This window comes from Festucalex cinctus, chromosome 10, assembly GCF_051991245.1.
Source record: "Festucalex cinctus isolate MCC-2025b chromosome 10, RoL_Fcin_1.0, whole genome shotgun sequence".
In the NCBI taxonomy this organism is placed as follows: Eukaryota; Metazoa; Chordata; class Actinopteri; order Syngnathiformes; family Syngnathidae; genus Festucalex; species Festucalex cinctus.
In genome coordinates, this window is record NC_135420.1 from 27,592,620 (window position 1) to 27,618,115 (window position 25,496).

Consider the following 25,496-nt stretch of genomic DNA (forward strand, 5'->3'; position numbering starts at 1 on the left):
TTGGGGTTTTTGATCTACATGAAAGATCAAGTTTATTTAAGAACTACCTGCATACAAAACATATTGCACATCAACCAACCAGAATGATCCTTTAGAAAAAAAAAATTAAAAAAAATAAATGAGAAAAAATAAAATAAAACCAAACTGTTGTTGATCCAACAGAAAAACATGCGCTTGTCACAACTCAGTAGTCCAAATTTGTCATTTGTGTCCATTTCATGTTTAAAGTCAAGAGGGATTTTTTTTGTTTTGTTTTTTGTTTTAAATACTGTACATGTTCAAAATAAATACGCCTTCTGGGAAACGGTCACAATCAGTTTCCCGCAGAAAAAAAAGAAAAAAAGAAATTGGCTACATCTCTGTTGAGCACACGAGGCAGTTTCCAACTACAATTAAACTCTTGACAGAAAAAATATGTTTCAGTGCAAAGGAAACGACACTTTCCAGGTACGCTGCAACATTTCCTCATGAACAAAGTGGTTGCATATTGAAAAAGGGAAAGCAGCTATGCCAAACTCCAACAGATAAAACATTAAGAACAGTCACACCTGACTTCGGGTCTTCGGTGGCTGCTTTTTTTGTCCGCTCGCAGTTGACAAGAGAGCATTTTCGGAGAGAGAGAGGGAAAAAAAAAACAAAACAGAGCTCATCCGGTCCAACTGTGGCGGGCGAGCGACCACCAAACACGCGTGAACACATTCCAGATATTGTGCGGGTTCAGGCAACATGTTTCAAAACTATTTCTCAAGGCACGACAGCTGATCACGTCAAATGTCAAGTACGCAGGGCTCCCTTCCAAATCCATCTGTCTGCAACTGTGGTATTGCTCATGCACAACAAACAGGAAGGAGCGACGGACTTCGGATGCACAAAAAATCTCCGGAAAATTGTTTAAAAAAAAAAATTAAAAAAAAACCCTGCTAAGATGTCACTGAAAAAAAGAACAGCTGCATTAATACCACAGTATGAGTTTGAGTGGAATCCCTGACTACTTTTTTTTTTTTTTTTCCCCTTCCAAATACTGCTTTCACAGTCATTCTTGGAACTGAAATAACATTTACATAAATGTAGTGTGTGCGTGTTGTGTTAGACTCTTTGGCCAGCGTATACAGGAAGAACTACTGTCAAAAGACTAACTGCATGGATAGTAGGACAAGAGTGTCAAGTGTTTCAAATGTCAAAGTAATAATAAAAAAAAAAAAGTTGCGATAAAAACAGATTCTCTCACACAAAAAAAAAAGCGTGCGATTCCAAACAACGCCCGAGAAAGCTGAAATATTTGAAACCATGTTTTGTGTGTGGGGGGGCGGTGCCTGACTACGAGAGGCCGTTGACGACGGGTTTTGGTTCGCCTTTGTCCGAGACTTTGGTGGGTCCTTCATCGGAGGAGACGACGACGACGACGGCGGCGGCGGCGGGCTTTTCTTGGGCGTTGACGTCTGCGGCGCCGTTGTCGGAACCGTTGGTGGTTGTGGAGGGAGGAGGAGCCTCGGGGCTGCGCTCTGCTTTGGCGTCCGCTTGACCCTGTAAAAGGGAAAAAAAATAAAAGGGAGAAAAAAAAAAAAAAACCCTCAATGGGAAAAACATGAATTTCAGCTTCAGAAAAGAAGATGTCGCCGCGCCGAAACCTCATCCTTGGTCATCTCGCCGTCCTTGGTCGGCATCTGTCGGCTCTGCGAGTCGGCCCTGGACATGAAGTCGGCCACCGTCACTGCGCAGAGAGCACACGAGACGAGACATTGGACCCTCAAACGTCCATTCAAGATGGCGTATTTATTATTTGGACGGCCACTAAGCTGTGAGGAAAAAAGGAACATGCCAGGCTGGAAAGGGAACATGATTTCAGTCGCCTCCCGCAACTTAACTGGAACGTGGAAAAAGCGCATCCAATTTTTATTTAACACTTTGAAATTTGTAGTTAAGGTTGAACCTTTAAATAAGGATTTTTTTTTCTACATAATTCCAAGAAGCCAGAGTGGTTGTACTTGCTACATTTGCATGAACCAACAAAAGAGCGACAAGGTTTTAGTTGCAACTCTTAATTAAAGGGGGAAGTACCCCCCCCCCCCCCACCACCACACATAAAACAAATATTTACAATGTGTCCCCACTCATCTAAACACAGCATCCTAATTGACATTCTAATTAATATTTTGTGCAGTAGAGCAGCAAAAATCCACCCGTGGCGGCCATTTTGCACTTCTCTTGCTAACTTAAAATGACATCACAATTGCTCAGGGAACGGCCAATTGCGACTCGGCTTAAGGAGAAAAGGAGGTGAGCTGTGATTGGTGGTTACCGGAACAACTGTGAGGTCATTTTCAGTTGACGCAAGTTGGGGGGAAAAATGGCAAAAAAAACGGATGGATTATGCTGCTCATAAGGGATACTTGACTCATTCAGCCATTTTCAGCAGTATGAAGTTTATATTTTGTCTAGAAATAATTTGATAACTTCATTATTTTTCATGTACAATTAATACCATTAAAAAGTAATTTTTCTACTTGCTGTCGGCTGATGATGACATCACCTGTGCTGAGGAAGTAGGTAACGACCAATCACGGCTCAGTTTACTGACCAAACCCAGAAAACAGGTGAGCCATGATTGGCCGTGACCTACTTCTTCAGCACAGGTGATGTCATCATCAGTCGACAGCAAGTAGTAAAATTACTTTTTAATGGTATTAATTGTACATGAAAATAATGACGTTATCAAATACATTCTGGACAAAATATTAACTTTTCACTACTGAAAATTGTCCAATGAGTATCCCTTTAATAGTGTTCAAAACACATTTTGCCACTTGCTGTCGGCTGAAAATGACATCACAGCCAAATCAGGGCTCACCCATTTCCTGGGTTTGGTCATGTGACGTTTGCACACTGAGCCATGATTGGTCGTTACCCGAGCCACACGTGATGTCATTTTCAGCCGACAGCAAGTGGCAAAATGTGTTTTGAACAATATTAATTGTACATGAAAAAATAATCAAGTTATCCAATTAATTCTAGACAAAATATGAACTTACTGCTGAAAATGGCTAAATAGGTCAAGTGTCCCTTTCAGAACGGATGCACATCATTTTTTATAGTGTAGTGACGACATTGAGAAGTTGGTCTTAAGTTTAACTTCAAATGGAAGTTTAATTAAAAAAAAAGAAAGAAAGAAAAAGACTTGAGTTAGCTGTTGGAACCCTGAAAAAAAAAAAAAAAAAACACAAAAAAAAAAACATTCACCTCACACAAATTCTGTCTGAAGGATTCTAACTTTTTTTTTTTTTACCCATGCAGCCTATAGGCACTAACAAGCACATGCTCTTCGAGACACACCACTTAAGTCTGTCAGAGTAAATGGCAGCCAGACATTATTAGTGAAGGTCTTACAAGTTAAAAAAAAAAAAAAAAAAGAAAAATAGCCACAATCATTTTGCACGAGCTACCAGGAGAGTTAAAGTATCATCATCACTACCTACAGTACAAATGGATTTTTGTTATTGTTTGATGAAATGACGCGTCACACAAAAGCCACTGCAACTGCTGAAAACCCTTTGAGCAAAAACGCGAGCACTGACATTCGCAGCCAGCAGTTACCTGGCTGCCTGTCTTCCGGCAGACGAATGCGACGCCGTCGACTACGGTTACGACGCTGCGGTTGAGCTTCCGAGTCATCTAAGGGCGGCGGAGATGCCAAACATATAGCGTTCAAGCTAGCCGTTTGTCTTGCTCTCTGTACCGCTTCATTTCAAAATGATGCCGTGAAGGCTCAGCACGTATCATCAATAAAGATCGAGTGCGACTTCCTTACCGATTCCGTTCTCGCTCATGGAGGCGTTGTCCGACTCGCTCATGCCGTCCATCATGGTGGCGTCCTCGTCGGTCCGACGTCGCCGAGACCGTCGCTGGCGGGTGGCGAGCAGGTTGGACTCGCTGGCGTCCGTGTCGGCCGTCTGGTCCGTCTCCGTGTTGGTCTCCGCGTTGTCACCTCGGGGTCCTGCTGCAAGCAAAAGTCGTCGTCGCAATTCTTCTTAGTAACTCGCAAAAGCTCGTTTACCGGAGCTGTTGTTGTATCCGCCTCTTCCTCCTCGTCCTCGTCCCCTGCCAGGTCCTGGCCTCCTGCGACTGTCCCTCTGAGGACGTGGACCTCTTTCCCTCTCCCTGAAAATTGGTCAGATATGAATCCAAATCTTATACGTGAGCACAACAAACGAAACATAACAAAAATGCAATAACGGGCTCAACTGAAGATGGGTGAAATCTTACGGCATTCGTACGGTGGAAATAGAAAATGTATTATTCCAGGTCCGAAGAAAATGAAATTGATGACTTTGGGGGAGGGGAAAAAACAAACAAAAAATGTTCGATTTGACAAAGGAAAATGCAAGCGCACCAACTCACCTCATTTGCTCGTCGCCAGCCTGAGACCAGTCACCGACTTCTTCTCGACGCTCCGAGTCCGTCTCCGATGCATTGGAGTGCTCCGAGTTGGTGCCTGGCGGAATCATCACGTTTATTTGGGGTTTGTTTGGGAGGGAGGGAGGGAGTCATGTGCAAATGACACAAATCGGGAACAAAAATATATTCCACAAGCCAGTGAGCCAATTTCATCCCTGGTCCACAAGGCAGAAATGACAGAAAAGAAGACTAAACATTTTACAATACGGGGTCGAAAAAGCTGCATTTCATATAGAACAAGTGTAAAATGACAAAGTAGGCCATCCACACCCAAACAACACATCCTGCTTGAAAGGAGAAAGATGCAATCGTGAACCGAGGGCTGTGCAATTAAAATTATTACACTCCACAATTACAAAATCTGCACAAACAGTTAAAAAAAAAAAAAAAAAGATTGTGTTAATGATTTTTGAGTCGTTGAAATGTGTACAATTGCACCTTTTTTTAATTGTAAAATAACTAATTTAATACATTTTGTTTCATCCAAAAGAAACTTGCAGAATTAGTGTTTCAAAGAATTTTATTTGTCTTAATATTTTTTTGTACCAAAAACAAAAATAAAATAAAAAGATCGTCCCACTGCACACTAGTGCACATGCTGCAATCCAACGTAAATAAATACATAAAATTATTATTAAAAATTATGTTTGGTCCAAAAGGAACTTACATAATTATAGTGTTTCTATTTTTTTTTAATTGGTTTTAATATTTTTCAACATGTAAACATTCTTGTTTTATACCAAAAATTAAACTGATCGTCCCACTGCACAGTGCACAAGCTGCACTCCAACTTCAAGTTTTTGCCAACATAAATAAATCAATCAATATATATTTATATTTTAATAATTATATATTATTATAAATTCTGTTTTGTCCAAAAGGAACTTACATTGACATTTACTTGTTTTGTACCAAAAAAAGAAATAATAGTTTGAATAATCGTATTATTATTTTTCTCCATAATCGAGCAGCCCTACATGAACCCCAACAGATGTACAAAAGTCAAATCTAAAATCGTTCTGTAGGGAGTTTTTTCAATAATCGGACAAAAGGTTTGCGTGCCTACCATATCCGGTACTGTAGCCGTGACCTCTGCGCCCGCGACCTCGACTGTTGTAGGAACGGCCGCCGACGTGCGACGAGGAAGACGAAGCGTTGGCGCTGCCGTCTGTGTTATGTCCTCCTCCTCCTCCTCGCTCTCCTCTCTCCCGGTCTCCAGGTCGGTGGCCCTGCGTCAGCTGACGCAACTGCTCATCGATCTGCATCCGCTCCAGACGAAGTTGTTCAACCTCCTAGTTGGATATACAACATGTAACCGTGGATAGAGGGGGGGGGGGGGGGGGGGGGGGGGCATCTTGTGGACACGGGCCTTTACACCGATTTAAAAATGGTTGAATTCAAAGGAATCCATAAAAATGATATGAAGCGGTACTGCGTAAACATGTGGCACATACAAGGATGCTCTTACATTGAGGTACGAGATGTGGTACTCCAGCAAGACCTGGACATTTCCAATGCTCTCCTTCGTACCGACAAAGGTGAAGGGGACCATTCCCTGTGTCAACAAAACCAAACAAAAACAATGTGCAGGTCAGTATAAGGCAGTCAGTGACCCCCCAAATCCAGTGCGGTAAATCAACCGGACAAAATCGCTATTTGCGAGGACAACAAGAACCAAAACTCGGAAAAGCAGCTTACTTCTTGTCGAGGTTGCTTGTTGTCATTGTCTCCTTCTATCCTGACCCTCACCACTCCCGACTTGTCCACAATCTCCTGAATGACCTTTCCATTCTTACCAATGACTTTACCTGAGGACACACAACAGGCAAACCGATCCGGCCGCAACAGTCTTGGTTTTTAAGCTCATTTTATTCTTTTTTCATGATGCCAAAAAATAAATAAAATAAATACAACTAAATACCCAATTCCAAGGATGTGTACATACCAACAAGGTTTCTTGGTACCTGGACAGAATCCTCCAGAAACTCAAGGTAGTTTCTCGCCTTTTTCACTGCTTCTGCTGTCTGAAACACGACAGGAGAACTTTAGTATAAAAACACTCAGACTCTTTCCTTACGTGTTTTTTTTTTTTTTTTTCCTTTTACAATAGCGCTTGTAGCCTACCTCATTTTGTCTCAGGTACTACTTAAGAGGTTTTTATTTAACAAATCTGGAGGCAATGAGGCTCGGCGTGGCCGATCAAATGGAAGAAATTACATAAGAACAGATAGGTTTGGATTTTGTAGAACTGTATTTCATATCTCCTTGGTTTGTTTTTGCGATATATTACACTTACCTTAATTATTGTCAACATTTTAGTGTGGTAAATATGCAAGAAAAACAAAACAAAACAAAAACAAAAATCAGGGGGAGGCAAATAATTACAATAAATTCAAAAAAACTATTTTATTTCTCCACAGTATATTCCAACTGGATAGGTAACATCTAGGGCTGTGATTCTAAACTGGTGGGTTGGAACACAAAATTGGGTTGCTGACCTATTTAGGGTGGGCTGCGGACAGTTTAAAAAAAAAAAAAAAAAAAAAACTTTGGAAATAGATTTATTTTTTATTTTTTCCCCAGAACAGTAAAGGGGTGTACCAAGTTCCCACATAAGATATATGGTCTCACATATTAGGTAAATTCATCTAAAACGACAGCGTTATTCACTGGCAACTATAAAATGTGTTGATTGTCAACATGAAGTGTAAAATGTAATCTACATTTTGGAAAATCAATTTTTCCGCACAGCTCTCATCCTGTACAAATCTGAACGGGAAGTGAACATAGGGGCAAAAAGCAGCCTACATTCTAAAATGACCAACAACTAAAAATAAATGAGCTCATGCTCATACAAATGCTACTACCTCTCCATAAATCCTGAAGGTACCCGTCTCCTCATCCAAATCGATGGCTGTGACCCCGGGGACCTTTCGCGCTTGCTGAATGTTACTGCCGTGACTGCCGATGGCCAGTCCCATCAAATCTGGCCTCACCATAAACTCTTCCTGGAAAGATGACACCAGGTGCCTGGAGTTCTAAACAAGACAAACAACGTAAGCGTCCAAATCCTTTCGCCTTCTCCAACGATCAATCGAGAGTCAACAATGGAACGCAACCGACCTCGAGGTGTTTCGTGGCTTCCTGGTTGCGAGACATGAGCATCAGTTTGGTTCTGAGGCTGCGGAGATGCATGTCACTCAGCAAAGACACGCGCTTCACTGTCGACTCGTTGGTGGACTACAATCAAAACGGGGGAGGGGGGAATGTTTGCATTATACAGGGTGACATTGTTTATGCAATTGCAGATATACAACGAAGAGAAGAAACGAAAACGCGTTACCACAATGACCAACTGGCTGGTCTCAGGGCAGTACGAGACTTGACAGGCTCCCACAGCTTTCTTAAAGTCTTTATGGGCATTATCAGTCTGGCACCTGAAACGTATCAGCACAGAATACAGAATTTTAAAAAAAATTTTTTTTTTTTTTTAAGCCGTTGTCAGTAAGTTCCTTCGCAATTTTATTCAACAATAAATTGAATTTGAGAAATCTGCAAAGACTGGACTCATTAGAAGTGATAACATTTTCCTCTATCGGTTTTCTCGTCTGCCCTTCTGATACAGTGAAACGTTTTCAGTCGCAGCTAGTTTGGTTTGTGCTGTACGGAGCTCAAAAAAAAAAAAAAAAAAAGGTTTCAAAGTATTATTTAGCAACACACATTTAGTTGCTGGCACAAAACTGCCAAGTGTGAAGGCACCCTAAACAACAATTCTCTGATTCATCGATTCAAACTTGGCTAAATCAACATAATTCAAATTAACTCATTCAAACATAAAAATGTGTAAACACATTTCACTCCTCAAAACATATTTAGTTGTTATTTTTGTTGGGGTTTTTTTTAATGCAAGAGCATACAGAAGGCTTTTATGCAGCTTCTGATATAAAGAGGTGGCTTAAAGCATTGGTAGTTATTACACAAAGCGGCCAGCAGGTGGAAGCAGAGTATAAGAGATCAGCCAGGGCCATGTTGCAATAAGCTCTTTTTTCCAGCATTTTCACCAGGAATGTGAATATTGATGAAAATTAGCTATATTCTCATGGTAATCTGCTAATTGCTGCAAAGCGGAAACAGATATTTTTTTTCCTGATGAAAGCAAAGACTAATCTTTCTTTGGGTAGGTTCCATATTTCTTTATAGCAATAGAACACAATATTCCGTGGGCCTTGCAAAAATCACTCAAAATCCAGTAAAACAGCCGGGAGCTAAGGGGGTTGCTTCAGTGAAAATGGCTGCCAGTGAATGAGTCAAAAAATAAATAAATAAATCTTGTCTCAAACTGACAAATGCACCACGACAGTACTCACGCTTCCTGTAGATCTTGAGGAATTGCGATAGTGCACTTGTGAAAGTATTTATTGGTGATGGCCTTGTTTGTGTTGACTGGCCGCAAGCGCTCAAATGTCACAATCTCGTTGTAGGTTGCGTCACAGGCCGCGTACTCGATAACGAAGAACTGAAAAACACATATGGATATATGAGCTAGTCAATCCTTGTGTGACTTTTTTTGGCATGCGGTAAGGCAGAACTCACATCTCCTTTGGTCATGCAGACTTTAGCCAGCCACCAACCACAAGGCTCCAGATCATTGGCCCTGGAAAGGATCTGCAGAGATCATAAACATTAAGACATACAATAAAAGCGGCGAGAAAGAAAATAAATACATGTGACTCATCCGTACCTCCACCTCCTCGCCCTCTCTAATCTCCTTCTTGGCATCAGCAGGTGGTGGCATCCTGACATCACTGAAGGGCACCTGGCGTTCTGGTTGCCAACTGAAAAAAAAAGACGCAATTATATGCAGAAACCACTTTAAAAACAGACACCGATGGCAGCCCAAACTCAAAAAACTCACTTGTTCTCAAAGGCAATGGTGAGAGAATCATTGTGGATGTCTTTGACTAAGCCCTTTGAAAGTAGAAAAGCACACGGATTACGTTACACAGCAAATCAGTCAATGTGAACAAAAATATTGATTACGTGTTCCACAACGTACTTGTCCCGCTACTGTATAATGGGCAAAAATAGCACGATACCATAATATTCAAATACTGGTGCTCGGGAGAGGGGGAAGGAAGGGGGGAAAAAAAAAAAAAAAAAAAGTTATGCCATCCACTCAGTGTGTCAGCCCGTCTGTGACAAGCATCAGGTTAAATCCTTGTGCATAAATAAATCAATACCCAAGTCTGGACGTGTACTTTGCCACAGTTACGGCCACCTAACTTAACTCACTATTTGCTTTTTATAACAGATTGAGTGCGTGCACATATTGAAAACGGACCGCGAAGCACTCGGTGTATTTTGGCAGCGGTACATAAGGAATAATAAATATCTTTAGAAATCAGCACTGTTGGAAAGCTTAACATGTAAATATGGCCAGTTGGGTCTCGAACTATAAAGTCATTGCAATCAGAAATATTGTGTCATTTTAAACAAACTCCATCAATGTATTAAATGTTAATAAACACATCAACAATGTCTGCTTTCAAACTATCTAAATAAGTGGACATATGCCGTCTCAGGAAGAATGATGGGAGGGGGGTGAAATCACTTTGCTATTCTACTTCATTACAATCAACCATCAATACTACAAACTTAGACTTGCAGAATTCATGCAAGTTACTCACAGGCAAAACATACAGTTCACATTACAGTCTTTGCAAATGTTTTTGATATAATAGGAAGCAAACGAGTATGGGGAATTGAAAACGAACTGCTGAGAGTCTGCCATTCTGGACTTGCGTGAGTTACTTTGCGAAGATATTCGATTTCGCCTAAAAATGACTTCTTTGTCTACGTTAAAACGATCAAAATCAAACGGCTCAGTCATGTTGAGTTGGAGCAGAACGGGAAGGGGTTGCCATGAAAGTGGGGCGACACACGGCAATTTTACTCTGGCATCTAGTCTAGAAATAGCATTTCAGGTTTCAGTTATCAGCGGCCATCCCATCTTCCGTCAGCTGCTCATGACTGACAAGGAGCAACTGGCTCACACGGGGAAAAAAAAAAATAGCTTCGACGGTCATCAAGTAAGAGAGGACGGCGGCTTTAGCGGATTCATAATTACGATTTCACCACTCTATTGTTCACATTCTGGGCCAAACAATTGATACAGCTTCCGCAAGCCACAAATATCATATCGCACGGCCAAACTCCAAACTCCTCTGTGACTTTATTTTTTGACGTCAGCGGCTAAAGTTGCCAACTTAAAAAAAAATAAAAATACACACACACAGTTAAATAGCATGATTGATAAAATATCAAGTAGAAAGAAACGAAGGCGAGCCTGTCGACTATAATTACGTTTCTTTGCGCCCACTGGCTAAAATCAGATATCGAAGAAGTGACGAAAATTCGGCGGCTGTGCTAGCTTAGCGAGCTAATTGTAGCTAGCGAAGCTAATGCCGGTCGCTACCAAACATTTCGAGTTAGAACTCGTCGCAAAAAAATCCGCCCTCGAGGTTCCAGCTAACATCGTGTCCCGTATGACTTTGTGATGCGGCGGTAACATAACAATAAGCCCGGCATTTACCTTGTAATAAGCCCCGTTGGAGCCACGAACCTCCACCTCCAGTTCTTCCATATTGGACACGCAAAGGATGCTGGGATCATGACAGGTGCTCCTTAAAGCACCAACACTAGCATGCCAATAATAAAATAACTTCAACAAACAAATTATCATTTTTATTTTACGCCGCTGAAATTCATCGACCCGAGTCAAGGAAAAAAAAAAAAAAGAAAGAAAGTAGAATGATATTTGATGTCTTGTCTAGTGGTGCCTTAATCAGGACGCATACCAGATCCGGGAAGTTTTCACTGACTATCTAATGATTGTCGTGTTAAGTAAATGAGACATCTCATCAGATCTGAGCTGAATGCAACTTGTGCAAAGTATGTTTGAGTGGACCGTGCTGGACTGCATGGGCGTTTATAGCCCATTTTTGGGGGGTGTTCAAGCACCCCTGAATTGAATCCCAGACCTTCTAAAATTTAACAGATGTATGTCCCTTTTTAACTAATTTGCTCCCAAAGACGTATTTATACGTTTTTTGTTTTATGCTAGAGCATACAGAAGGCTTTGATGCAGCCTCTGAACTGAAGAGAACGCTTGAATCTAAGGTAGTTATTACAAAAACGGCCAGCGGGTGGCAGCAGAGTATAAGAGATCAACCGGGGCCATGTTGCAAAAAACTCTTTTCCCCACTGTTTTAAACAGATTTGTGAATAATGATTAAACTTAGCTATATTCCAATGCTAATTGCTGCAAAACGGAAACATAAAAATATACTCCCCCCCCCCCCCCCTCTTTTGGTAGGTTCCATGTTTTTATAAAAAATAGAACAATATTCTGTGGGCCTTGCAAAATCAGTCAAAATGCAGTAAAACAGCTGGGAGTGAATGAGTTAATTAAATAAGACAGATGAGTGTATGAACGTGCAATATAGTACTTTGTTAAAATGTAACGTTTTAACAAACAAAACAAAACAAAGAATGTGATTATTAAAATGTGCCAGCAATCCATATAAATAAGGCCATGAATGGGGATTGTCTTCCTTCTTCTTACCTATTGTGTCATTGAAAATGTACTCATTGTGCGACTAATAAAGGTTATCTATCAATGTCACATTTATGTTCCCTTGTTATCATCCTCAATTGTATATTCCCTATTGGGTTCTTTGATATTGAATCTTTTATGTATCATTAATTTTTGATTTATTAGTCTTGCATATTGTGTTCTCCACTTTGCCATGCTGGAAAATGCCCACGCAGGAGTTCGTGGTTCCCAGGACGACGCCGATGGCCACGCCTTTCACGGGCACCATTTTGTTTTCCTTGCTTGGCTGTCGAAATGCTTGTCTGTAAGGGGATCGGCATTCAAGAAAGAATTTAAACATACATTGCAATAACTTTACATGTGAAAATGGGTGACAACGTTCTTAAACGTTCATCCAAATATACAGGCTGATTAAAATAGTCTATGAAGGAAAAATAGCAAAAAAAATAACTGATAATAATAAAAGTATTCTATAAACAGTCAAGTTTTATTTCACGTTACAAGTGCTCAATATGGCCTCCCCTTGCAGCACGAACAACATCAATACGATGTGAGAAGGTATTCAGGTACTGCCTTTAGCCAACAGAGGGCGCGCTCTCCTCTCCTGAAAATCTGGAAGAGGCGTTCTCGTGGTCAAAGCCCCGCCCCCAACCCCGCACCCGCCTATGGAGGTAAATATGGTGCAAAAGTAACGCGGGAAAAAAAAAATGTACCTGCAGAAAAAAGAAGTATAAATTTGTATCTGTAAAAGTCATGATTTGTACCTGTAAAAAAAAAAAAAAAAAAGTGTACATAAAAAAAATGTACTTGTAAAAAAATTGACCTGTAAAAAAGAAAATGTGTACAAAAAAATTGTATCTGTAGAAAGAAGTGTAAATTTGTATCTGTGAAAGTCATGATTTGTACCTGTAGAAATGACAACTTGTAGTCAAAGAAGTCACCATTAGGAGTCACAAATTGTTTTTAAGCTGCTGTCCTTGTCCCGTGACTTTTGCCCCAAATTTCTCGCTACAGATGGTGCAAAACGATTCGTACAAATTTTTTTTGTTATTTTTATTATTATTATTTTTTAAATCTGCTACTTCTAAATGAGATAATGAGGGAATCCCTATGTTGCTTTTCTCAACTCAACTCTACTTTATTTCTAAAGCACTTTAAAACAAGCATTGCTGTATAAAGTGCTGTACATGAAACAGACAATGGTCGTGCAGTAAAGAATAAAATAAGAAAATATGTATTTATTTTTTATTTTTTTACATATATCTTGCTGCAACCAATTGTCCCTCAAAAAGTGGGAGGCACTGATACAAAACAACACCGACCTACACCTACACCGTTCACCTGATTTGAATATAAATACCCTCAAATTAAAGCTGCCTGAAAGTCTTTCCTTAAGAAAGAAATACCACAGCTAAACCATCCAAAATTCTGTTGTTGTTTTTTTCCTAATAATGATTCAGATGGAAAGACGCAACAATTTACAGCAATTCTTTCTCGTAAATGGAGTGTTGTAAATTATGAAGGACACAGGCAGCCCCGAGCTCATGAATTCCGCACAGCCACTGTGACACCTAGTGGCCAAGAATTAACCTCCTCGGGAAATCCTCTTGGTGGATGTGAACTGGAAAGTAAAGTTCATCCTGATTTGCCACCCCTGGGACACTAAACCTGAAGAGTAACATCTGGTTTCATCATTATTTGAGTTGTTTCAAGGGCAGAGGGAACAAATGTTTTAAGTCAAAACATGTTCTTTTGTATGTATTATAAAACACGTTTACGTCATTGTATTTTCCTCCAATTTATGAATTAAAAAAAAAAAAAAAACACAATGTGGGTAACATACACATGCCATCTTCTGGGCCTCATTTTGTTCTCGTGTGACTTTGAAGAGCCCGAGTGGACAAGTGGCTTGACTTGGAATGAAAGCGTGTGTGGCGCGTTATTGCGGGGTGAAAATATTCCAAGACATTTTACTCCCGACCCTCGCAAGTCTGCCTGATAGCCGGCCCCTCACGTTGAGATTTAAACCAGTTTACAAATTCCATTATGCTAAGCCCGAACACTGGTTGAGAAATGATGAACGATTATGTGAAACACATAATCTTCCGTGCTGCGCCATCATTGCAATATGACAGCCAAATTTCATTCATCCTATCCAATTTCTTCCCCTTATTGAGGAGAGAAAATTACTGGTCCCAGTAATCAGATATGTGGCGAGCCCGTGCCGAGTTAAGCTCACTCCCATTAGGCTTGCCGCATTGCACGTCGCTGTAGTCAAATACGCACGCGCGAACGTGAGTGTGTGCGTGCGTATTTGTGCGAACACGTCTGGGACGCTGCGCTTCATTCTCGCATCCCCTTTCAACCCATTTCATTTTGGCCTTGACGTTCTGTCGCCTCCACAACAATTTTTTTTTCTATAGTCATGACAACGTATTACATTTTCTTGAAGTAATCTGACTACAGGGATATTTACAGGTTGAAGAAGTGAAACATCCTGGGACATATCGTCGTCACGTATTTGCCATGTCACATTTCGATCACGTGAAAAAAAAAAAAAAAAAAAAAGCTTGCCTGACAATATGAACAGTTAACTCATTTGCTCCCAATAACGTGTAAATACGTTTTTTTTTAAATGTAAATGTCCCAAAGACGTATTTATACGTTGTTTTTTTTTATACTAGAGCATACAGAAGGCTTTGATGCAGCCTCTCAACTGCAAAGAACGGTTGCAGAAATGGTAGTTATTACACAAACGGCCAGCAGGTGGCAGCAGAGCAAAGGAGATCAACCAGGGCCATCTAGAAAAAAAAGCTCAATTACTTGGAATTTTAAATAGATTTGTGAAAACTGATGAAACTTAGCTCTCTTCTAATGCTAATTGCTGCAAAACGGAAACAGATAGAAACATACTTTTTTGTTTGATTGTATCGTATTGGTGTTAATGTTTTATGTTATATGATATCATGTTTGTTTGTTTTTTGTGTTTCTGTAAAGCACTTTGTGACAGCTCAGTCTGTTTGAAAGCGCTATATAAATAAAGTTGAGTTGAGTAAGCCGCCTCTTTATGTCAGAAGCTGCATCAAGGCCTTCTGTATGCTCTTGCATTAAAAAAAAAACAACAACAATTAAAAAAAACGTATAAATACGTTTTTGGGAGTGTAGGACAAAGTATTAAAAACATATTTACACGTTGCTGGGTTTGAATGAGTTAATTAAAAAAAATGTACTTCAATTAAGTAACCGGTCGTTAACCTAATGTTTTCGGCGTCTATTAATGTAACTAATAAAGTAACTTGTAACTTTTAAAATCAAGTCATCAGTAAAGACAACATCCATTTGTAAAATAGCTGAAATTAGATGAGCGAAAAACTTTTTTTTTTTTTGGCTGTGATTGGCTGGCATCGAGTCAGTAACCCAAAACACAAAATCAGCAACGCTCGTGGAATGGATGGCATCAGGACACAAAATCTGATCAAATGACCGCATTCGAATAATAACAACGGCAAAAAAAGATCAACTGGCGTCAACGTTGATTTCGTCTCTCCTTGTGGAGTCGAATCGGCGGCGCGGCGCGAGAAATAAACATCACGTCGTTTGCGGCGAATTCAAGCCACGCCTCGGAAGTGTGTTGAGCCGCCCAGCCGGCTGTTTGTTCTCACCCACACATGTTCAATTTCCCTCTCCAATTGGGAAGGTGTAATTGAAAATTAGCGTTAGCCTTTCATAGGGTAATTTATCAGGCCTTATTGTTCCCGTATGACACCTCCAGGGCTTGTTTCGAACAAGGTGGCGGCCGGCAGCAAGAGCGAGCGAGCGAGCGAGCGAGCGAGAGGCTTTCTGCTTTGCCTGCACGGGCCCTGAAGCCCCCCACCCCCCCTCCCCCTTTCACTAATTGTGGCCGTCTTTTCCAATGAATTGCCATTTGGCTAAAAGAGCTTTTTCGGCTCAATGCGACGAAGCTGCCGCTGACGCTCTCGCCATTATCAAAGATACTCTTGATCTTTACAAAAGCAGGAAATGGATTTTCTTTTTCTGCCCCCCACCCCCCCCAAAAGCCCCCTGTTCAATCACACGCGGGGTTGAAGTGGGGGTGGGGGGGAGTAATTTGCAACGTGTCCATTAGTTCTTCATTAAAGCAAGATTAAATTGCACCTCAAATCACATCTGCCTTTGCCAGAGTAAAGGGTGACAGTTTTAGGGCCAAAACTAATTACTCGTGCCAATGAATGAGAGAGGAAAACAGGGCTGTTTTTTTTTCTTTATTTTTTTTTACATGAGATAGTGTGGCCTGTCATTATATTCAGACTAATTCCACTCTGCCCGCTCTGTTTAATGAGAGCAGAACATCCTCACATCTCGCTCGCTCGCTTTCTGCGTATCTTGTACCGGCTCCAAACGTGTAATTTCCATCGCATCTTGGAGTACGTATGAATTAATTTTCCCGACGAGGCCTGCTTACAAATCTGTGATGCTCTCAATTAGCGTTTCGACAAGAGGAAGAGACGGACGGACGCGAAGGGGCGAAGACAAAAAAAGTTACTTAGAAGGGAGTACAAAAAACAAGTTTTTAGTTGTTGGTCATCTACAGTCAATCACCTTTTTGCAGATTTGTTATTTGTTTTTTTGTACCGATAATCATAACTTATGTTCGAAATCTCACCGAGTTCGGGTGTAATGTTATTCTTGACCACTAGATGGGGGCAGATAACCCACACTGGGACGACGAAGAAGAAGAAGAAGAAGAAGAAGAAGAAGAAGGAAAATCTGGAAATTGTTAGCATAGCATATTTTGTGTTGACTCTCTGCAATCCTGTTTTTAAACACTACAGAGTAGCTTTGTTGTATTATGTACACAGTACTATAATATATTACTGTATATGAATAACCTAGTAGTGTAGAGGTTGAGGTGGCAGGTGATTTAAAAATTTTAATCGCAACTAATTGCATGACTTCAATAAGTTAACTCACGATTAATTGCAAATTTTATATCGCTTCTAAATGCACAAATTTGAACAGCGTAAATCGGAAGTATTATGTGGGAGGTGTTACGCGGCAAAAAAGTGTCGAGAATAAAAAAAATCACAATTAACATAAATAAATCAATAATATGATCCGAATCCTGGGCTCATCTCATCCGTCAGGACTTTCCGTTTGGAGCCGCTTTCAAGATGTGTGTCACATTTGCACACCACTCGCTCGGATATCACCAGCAGCCTTTTGTTCTTTTGAAAATGAACCATAAACGATGATGGCGATGTCGAACCGAAGCAACCGAGAACTTCTTTTTCCCCCTGCTGTGTTTTTGGATGGAGCCTCCTCGGCGGTTTCGATTCGTCTTCCAGTTAGCGAGCAGCCAAGTCACACAAACAGGATTTGTTGGCATGTTGTCTGACAAGAGGCCGCGGGCCGGGCCGGGCCGGGCCGGGCCGGCGCCGCTCGCCGACTGACGAGCCCACGAGGCGTTAACGCGCTTAACGGCAGATCCGTCGCGATTTACAGCGCCGAGGACACCATCTTAACGGGCGTCGCCTTTGTTAGCCGTGCGCAAAGTTGAGACGTCGGCATCTTGAAATGAGTCAACAATGTCGTCAGGCTTTAAACTCGCCGCTCTTGCGAAATCTCCGAAAACACATTACAAGCTTTTCAGCTGATTAGCGTTCTCAAGACGATTTTTGCCATCCCTGAAATGTGTTTTTTTTTTTTTTTTTACATACAGCACATTTCTCCTTGCAAGGTGCAAACCTCCTGTCCTTGCAAAAAAAAAAAGAAAAAAAAAAGAAAAATACATGCACTAGCACTAATTTTTTTTTTAAGCAGAGGAATCACCCGAGCGGTTTCTGCTGAAGTGAGATTTGGCTGCGAGGACCGCACCGGTTTTCCCAGAAACTCAAAACCATTCCAGCCCGGGCTTATGCTAAGCTTGTTAGTATGTGCGATGCCGCGACTGATAGCGAGCGTCCACATTACCATACATTTACGCCGCCGAATTAACTATCATCTTCCCTGCGCAGGGAAGGGGGGAAAAGCAAGTTTTTTGCAGTGTGCGGGATATTATGATGACATGCTTATAATAAATGTTTATAATCTACTTAGTGGAGGACCAGGGTTCAAATATGTTTCTATATTCGGCTTAATAACGCGCCTAAAGATTTTCTGTTCCACCTTCCGGACGGGCAAGCGAAATGTGCGCACGGCAGTAGTTTGGAAAATAAAAGATTATACACACAGCGGTTCTTAAAGGGGAAATCAACCTTCAACATTTCTTGACAATAATATTTTATATGCGACCTCACTAAACATAACATTCTGATTAATATTACATTTGTGAAATATGAGTTATGAAGCAAAAGCCAGCCGTTTTTATCCATCTCACAAACACGCACACAAACAAACATGGTCTCCCAGGCGGCACGGAAGGCAAGTGACGGTTCCACGGCTCCACCCAGAGCCCGAGGGGGCGGCCATTTTGCCACTTGCTGTCAACTGAAGAGGACGTCACAGTTGCTCGGGAAACGACCAATCACAGCTCACTTGTTTTATGACGCTGAGCTGTGATTGGTTGTTCAGTCTTCAGTCGACAGCAAGCTGCAAAATGGCCGCCCCCTGAAATGGATAAAATAATGGCTGGATTTTGCTGCTTAACTCGTATTCCACTAATGCAATATTAATATCATACTGTAGAAATGTCGTATTTCCTCGCAGTGTGTCGATTGCTTTTGAACGAATGGATCAATTACGCGGATCGTTACGTCATCGTGCGACTCTGCCTTTGAGTATCGTCGCATGGCCAAAGCATAGTTTCGCGTTGTTTTGATTACAGTGCTCGTTTTAGTTGGATCATAAATAGCAATTTGCTGTCAGGGAGTGAATGGGACTCGTCTATCCGTCTTCTTTTTTTTTTTTTTTTTGCCATTTCTCAACCTTTATTGCTCGGGCTCAGAGACTCCATCCCCTCTCTTTTCTTTCTGTGTTGACACATATACATATCACACAGCAGGATTAGCATGACACTCACTGTAACAAACCTCTCTTTTGAGAGGGGGGGGGGGGGGGCATTGGGGGGGCTATTCCATAGCGGAGGTGCCCAGCCAGAAAATAGCATACTTAGACAACAATGGCGTGGTAAGTACCTTAGCAAGGATCAGCGCTGGCAGAGTGAAACACATTACAAAACAATGGCTGACTGCCTGCCGGCTTGCTTGGCTGCCTGTCAAGAGACGAGCGCGAGCTGCCATGAGCCGCCGCCGCCGCGAGTGTAGACGCGCATCGCCTCACTCGCCATGTAAACGCCGACGCCAAAAAAACAACAACAAAAAAAACTGGTCAACAGAGCGTCTAATCCCGCCTGGAGACGATCGTGTGATCCTCCTTTGAAATGTGATCGTGTCACCGTAACAGGACGTTGAGGATCTGGATGCAAAGGTGAGAAGAAGCGACGAGAAATTGACTACGTTGAAAAGCGTACGTCGGTTCGACTCGAGCCCGTTATGCGACGTGCAGTTTAAACTTGACGGCTGTGTTAATATTAGGGACGTGCAAATTTTTAATCGTAATTAATCGCATGACTACAATAGTTAACTCGCGATTCATCTCACATTTTTATAGCTGTTCTAAATGTAGAATTTTTTTTTCTTCTTCTAACTTTTCACACCCTTAACATAAGAGTAGAAAATGGCTGCATCATTTGGTCATTGATACAATCATTTCATCATAATTCATAAAATTCTGTTAAAATTAAAAAGTTGAACTGTACTGTCAAAAAAACAAAAAAAACAAGTATGATATTAATTTGTGTTGAGGTCATTTTTCTGCCACCAGATGGCATAATTGTATTTGTAAGACGCTGGTGACAGCTCAGTGCATTTTTCTAGCTATCTAATCTTTAACATGAAGCACCTGAGCCCTTGTGATGTCATCTTTAGTCGACAGCAAGTTGCCAAATGTGTTTTTAAAGGTACGAATTGGACATGAAAAAAAATGAAAATATCAAATTTATTATATAAAAAAAGGTCACAATATTGTAAAAAAAACACACACAAAAAAAACAGCAATGCATTTCAACCACCTACAATCTCTCATTTCATTTAATATTGTGGCCCTTACTCCACATATTGACTCGCTTCACAAGCATTTAACTTTCCCCTTCATCTGACAATTAGCGTAGATTTTAAACATAGAAGGGCCAAAACATTCCTAATGAAAATTAAATTGCACTAAAAAAACAACAACAACAAAAAAAACTAGCCACCAGAGGGTGCTAGAATTGCACAAATGGAAATCAACCTGACTTTAAAAAAAAAAAAAAAAAATTTATAATAGATGTGTTGCTTTTAAATATCGTGAACATGACGACGACGGATCCCTAGTGGCTCCTACATATTCCGTTCTTAAAATGACACATTTTACATTCCGATATTTTGATACAATCGAAAGAAGCAAGTGGAAACGTATTCCAGTTGTATGATTTGACCCTGAATGAGTCCGTACGTTTAAGAGCAGTTAAAAGAAGGACGGGGGTGTTTTCGGCGTTACTAATGATATCAGAGCAAAAACGTGCAACGACGAGCATCTCCTGGAAATCTGCCACAGATCCTCACGTCGCCCCTGTTCCCTTTTAATGCAAACCAAATGACCCTGCGCGGTAATAAGAAGCGTCCCAGAATTAGTTTTCATTTGCAGAAAATTGCAAACCAAAAAAAAAAAAAAAAAACTACCACTTTATCTATGAATTTCACTCCTGCATAAGCAAACAGCGGAAGGGGGAAAAAAAAAAAAAAAAAAAAAAAAAAAATAGGGGGGGCGACCCTCCTCCGACATTATTTGGATGACGTTCCATCAGTTTGGCGGCGGCGAGAAATAACATTGTGCAAATTCTATGCATGTTAATGATAAATAGAAATCCACCTGCTGGCAGATAAAATGAGTTTAATTTCCAACCCCCCCCCCCCCCGTGCCGGTGGGTGCCTGCTTTGGCCTTTTAGAAATTACTTATGCACAGCTATTATGAAAATAGGGGCCCGAGCAAATGAGAAAGAAGCGCTATCTCTGCTGGCTTTAAGGCTGCCGCTGCCTCTGCAAGCGAAGGCTTCACTCGGCTTCACGCGAGTCAGCGTTTCTTTCTCATACGCGCGCGCACGCGCACGCACACGCGAATGCAGCCCGAGCCTCGCTCCCTCGCAGCTTTTGTCGGCGGCTGTGACCCAGTGTTTACTAAATTAACCCAAATCCTTTTTTGGGGAGAGTTTAATGGAATTTGCAAGTGTGTATTTACTCGCTAATGCTAGCGTAGCAACGGGACAATGCGCGCGGATGTGTGTGCGCGCCACACAACATTCTGTTCAATTGGATTTGTGCAAGAGAGCGCACACTTGTTTTGTATCTAATTTCGAAACGTCCTTTGAGGATGCAATGCGTGTTCAAGAGAGGAGCTGAGGATGTAAACACGGAATGCGAATGGAAGAAAAAAAAAAAAAAAAAAAAACAGGCAAAAGTGGCGACTACAATTTCCATCGGCTCAAGATAAGACGGGCAGAGAACAAAAAAACGATGTGACAAAGTGTTGACAGCAGAAGGTCGATTGGAACCGTCGACTATTTGCAAACAAATCAACACATTTTGTTCAGTTTTGGGCCCTGAAAAACTTGATGACAACATCCAAACTGAAAGTCTGATGGAAATAAAAAAGGGAACAATTGAAGATGGTGGAATGAATAAAAAAAAAATAAAAAATATCCAGAGAGAATTTGCAGTGGCCTTCAATTAAAATGCAAAAAATAAATTGCGGATTACATCACTGAGAGAAAAACATGAAATAAAAAAAGAAGCCTAATTGGGCCATGATTAAAGCAATATTTTAGGATCAAATAAACACATTTATCGAATTCAATTAATTACCCAATTTTGTATTCCTTGCTGCTTTAATTCCTCACCGAAGGGAAAAAATAAAATGATGTAGTTGACTATCAATTTCATGACCTCTTAAGGTCACCAAGTCAATATGGTGTTAATAATAGCAAACAGCACTCGCTACTTGACAGTTTTGCTTCCTGCCCGAGTGCGGAAAGTTGAAATTAGTGTGGCATATTTTGATCATTTTGTCTCCACGTAACGTACGGTTTGTAAGTTACACGCTACGTCGTCTTTACAACTGCTATCATGACTGTTTCGGACGAGCGAGCAAAACCTCTCCAGACGTATTACCGTGTTTACCGTTTCACGCAGTTTGACGCTCGCGAAGCTACATTTTGTCAAAACGTCGCCACAGAAAACGTTCTGCTAACGACTTGTTTTGACGCTCCTGGGAGGTAAATATGAAATCCGATTGATGAAATAAAGAGTCCTCGTGCGAAGATAGTTTGTTTAGACCAGCTAGCACAAGGTTGTGGGCAGATTACAAACAGAAAACGGGCAAAAAACAAAACAAATCTAACATTCTCATACTCGCTTATGAGAAGCACTGAAGCTAAGAGAAACACGAAGAAGGATAGAGCGCTTTTGAAACATTCACATTTTTGGGGGGAAGCCGTTATTCACTGTTTCTATGCTCAGGCCAAGTCATGTCTACTAGGGGTGTTAAAAAAAATCGATTCGGCAATATATCGCGATACTACATCACGCGATTCTCGAATCGATTCAATAATCGGCAGAATCGTTTTTTTTTTTTTTTTTTAGGATTCACACCTTGAGCATGGAAGAATGTTATATGAACGGAACATTAAGCCTTAATATTTTATTTCAATGCTGTTCAAACATGAAACAGATTACAACCTCTATAAGACTGAAATTTCAGATCAATAAATAATACATTTTCATATAAATCTTACACTCTACAAGCTTACTGATTAGTATTTTCTAAATTTGAATGAAAAAAAATCGCAACAATCGACTTATAAATTCGCATCGGGATTAATCGGTATCGAATCGAATCGTGACCTGTGAATCGTGATACGAATCGAATCGTCAGGTACTAGGCAATTCACACCCCTAATGTCTACTGTTAAAATATTGCTTTGGCGCCATCTTGTGGCCAATGAACTATGTTGAAATGAGGGGAGGAGCTTCATTTAGTCAAACCATAGACTTGCTAAATAGGAAAGAAAAAAAAAAAGTGTTTTACCGCCATCTTGTGGCATCGACAGGCAATTACAACTTTTTGGGGTATCGGTCATGATTTTTGGTAATGGTGGAGCTCATCCCAACCAATGGTGGGAGATCACAGTCGAGAAAACAAAAACAAAAAAATCTGCAAATATTAGAATTTCATTTGTATATATGGATCTGTGCTTTTGATTATATTAACTCATTTGCTCCCAAAAACGTATAAATACGTTCTATATTAACTGGTTTAAGTGTCCCAAAGACGTATTCATAGGTTTGTTTTCTAAGCTAGAGCATACAGACAGCTTCTGCAGTGAACGGGTGAAAAAAAAAAAAAAAAAAAATGGTAGTAATTACAAAAACGGCCAGCAGGTGGCAGCAAAGTACAAGTATATTGTTAAAAACAAACTCTTTCTCCACAATTCTAAACATATTTGTGAATAATGATGAAACTTAGCTGTGTTACATTTGAGACAAATGTCAACAACAAAGATGGCGGATTCCGATAAATTGTTTGTTGTCGTTAACACAGTAATTCCAAGCCACGTTATAGGTTACGTAAAGCTACTTATTTCAAATAACTAAATTAATGTTGTAAATATTAAAGAGATCATAAGAGGGAATTCTGGGAAAATCCAGAATTCCCACCTTCCTTGAATGCACCGTTAGACCAGCAGGAGAAGGCCTTGCTGACTTAAAAAAAAAAAAAAAAAAAAAAAACTCAAAATAAGTTGTGAGACGTTATGAGTCTTTTGTGTTTATGGAATTCAGTAAGTAAATAATTAAGGAGCTTTAAAAAAATAAAATAAAATAAAAAAATAAAAAAAAATAAAAGGCCGATAACAACTTTCAAGAGTCATTCAAGCAGCCCATTTGACAAGCGGCCAAAGAAGCATATAGCGACAAGATGAACAATCAGTCCGAACTTCTCACAAGTCAACTTTTTTGTGCGAGTACTGAATTAGTTCTAAAAAACGTGTCTGCAGAAGAAGTGAGCAGCTTTTCCGCAGCAGTCTGGCAGCTTGGAGACAAGAAAGAGTGACGGCGACGACCGCGGACGACCGAAGACCTTTCAATTCCTCATTACGGCCCGACACGTCGACGGCACGCGTGATCCTTATTCCATTACTTACTTGCCCGCATTGTCACGCGCACGCAATTCAATGTAGTACCATTCATTGCGGGGAATGAAAAATGTCATTTTCTCTCACCGGAGAACGCTGCGCTAACACTAATTTAAAATGTCTCATCTCCCCCCTTGCGCATGTTCAACAGTCTGATTGCCTGGACCGGGAAGAAAGAAAGAAAGAAAAAAAAAAGAAAGCCAGAAAGAGGAATCCCTCTTTTATGAAAAGGCGTCCAGGTGGGAGGACGATTCCCCAAGGTTGGAATCTGCAGCTTCATCAGAGTCGGTCAAGCAGGACAGCTGCTTGCCGCTGACCTCCCGAACGAGCGGCGGGACCCTCACCTTCAAGGACAAAAGGCTGCCTTCCATTCTTTTGGCTCCATCCTCCAGCAGAAGTCACAATGAAGCCGCCTCCTTCCTTCTGGCCTTCCTTCGTTTTCTTTTCTTTTCTTTTCTTCCTCCAACACTTTTGGCACTCTCAGCTTATTGCTGCGGTTGCAGGGTCTCAGGATTTCGAACCTGGATGGGAAATCAAGTTTTGAGGTGTGCACAGTACACAACTTCTGATGGAAGAGGAAACGTAAACGTCTTGCGATGTCATACCGCTAAATAATTACAGTGGATGCAACATTGAAAACATTCATTTTGCTTTTCTTCCTCATTCGGCAATAAATAAGTTGGAAAATGTATATACACATATTTTGAATTTCATTTTCTCTCCACAAGTGATGCAATAGACCACAAAATATTTTCTTCTATTTGAAATTAACCATGTTTAAATGCTGTCAGTGATAGATTTCGCTTTTCAAACGAAGACGGTTGGCAGAAACAACGTGCCATGACGAGACGACATACCTTTAAGATGAATCGACTTCAATTAAAAGATTAGATTAAAACAGGTGCATTACAAACAAGTCTGTGATTATTCATTCATAAAAAGTTTCATAAACTTGAAGACCCTCTGGCTGATTTTCAAAAATACCAAACTGGTTTGCAGAATGTACTACAAATGTTTGCACAAAACAACTTTTGTTAAAATATCATGCTAAAAATTATCATACAAAATCTTTTTAATTAATAAATTGGAGTATATTGACATTAGGTGTCTATAACACATGATTTTGTATTAAAATATGCTTTTGCTCTTCATAAGTTATATGTTATTCATATATTTCTTTAACCTTATCTAGTATTTTTATATAC

At 40.5% G+C, this 25,496-nt stretch overlaps 2 protein-coding genes across 5 annotated transcripts in view; both read right to left on the minus strand.

Moving 5' to 3' along the window:
• On the minus strand, nucleotides 1-11,140 carry fxr1 (FMR1 autosomal homolog 1). Of its 4 annotated transcripts, none has more exons than XM_077533621.1 (17): nucleotides 11,045-11,140; nucleotides 9,368-9,420; nucleotides 9,194-9,287; nucleotides 9,046-9,117; nucleotides 8,820-8,968; nucleotides 7,796-7,889; nucleotides 7,576-7,692; nucleotides 7,320-7,490; nucleotides 6,398-6,476; nucleotides 6,151-6,260; nucleotides 5,921-6,007; nucleotides 5,519-5,744; nucleotides 4,396-4,489; nucleotides 4,052-4,155; nucleotides 3,806-3,994; nucleotides 1,629-1,711; nucleotides 1-1,524 (listed from the first exon to the last, which is right to left on the minus strand). In XM_077533621.1, exons 1-17 carry the CDS (start codon nucleotides 11,093-11,095, stop codon nucleotides 1,318-1,320), a joined length of 1,980 nt encoding a protein of 659 aa, XP_077389747.1. In that variant the 5' UTR covers nucleotides 11,096-11,140; the 3' UTR covers nucleotides 1-1,317. The 4 variants fall into 4 exon arrangements, with proteins under 4 accessions (XP_077389747.1, XP_077389745.1, XP_077389746.1 ...); XM_077533619.1 differs by having other exon boundaries at nucleotides 5,921-6,013; XM_077533620.1 differs by having other exon boundaries at nucleotides 3,806-3,991; nucleotides 5,921-6,016.
• Nucleotides 9,199-25,496, minus strand: part of ttc14 (tetratricopeptide repeat domain 14) — a 27,939-nt gene continuing 11,641 nt past the window's right edge. Inside the window, exons 12-14 of the transcript XR_013285267.1 lie at nucleotides 24,636-24,812; nucleotides 9,368-9,420; nucleotides 9,199-9,287 (exon numbers count right to left, since the gene is read on the minus strand). The gene's annotated coding sequence lies outside the window, so the exon portion shown is untranslated. The remainder of the gene's footprint in view (nucleotides 9,288-9,367; nucleotides 9,421-24,635; nucleotides 24,813-25,496) is intronic.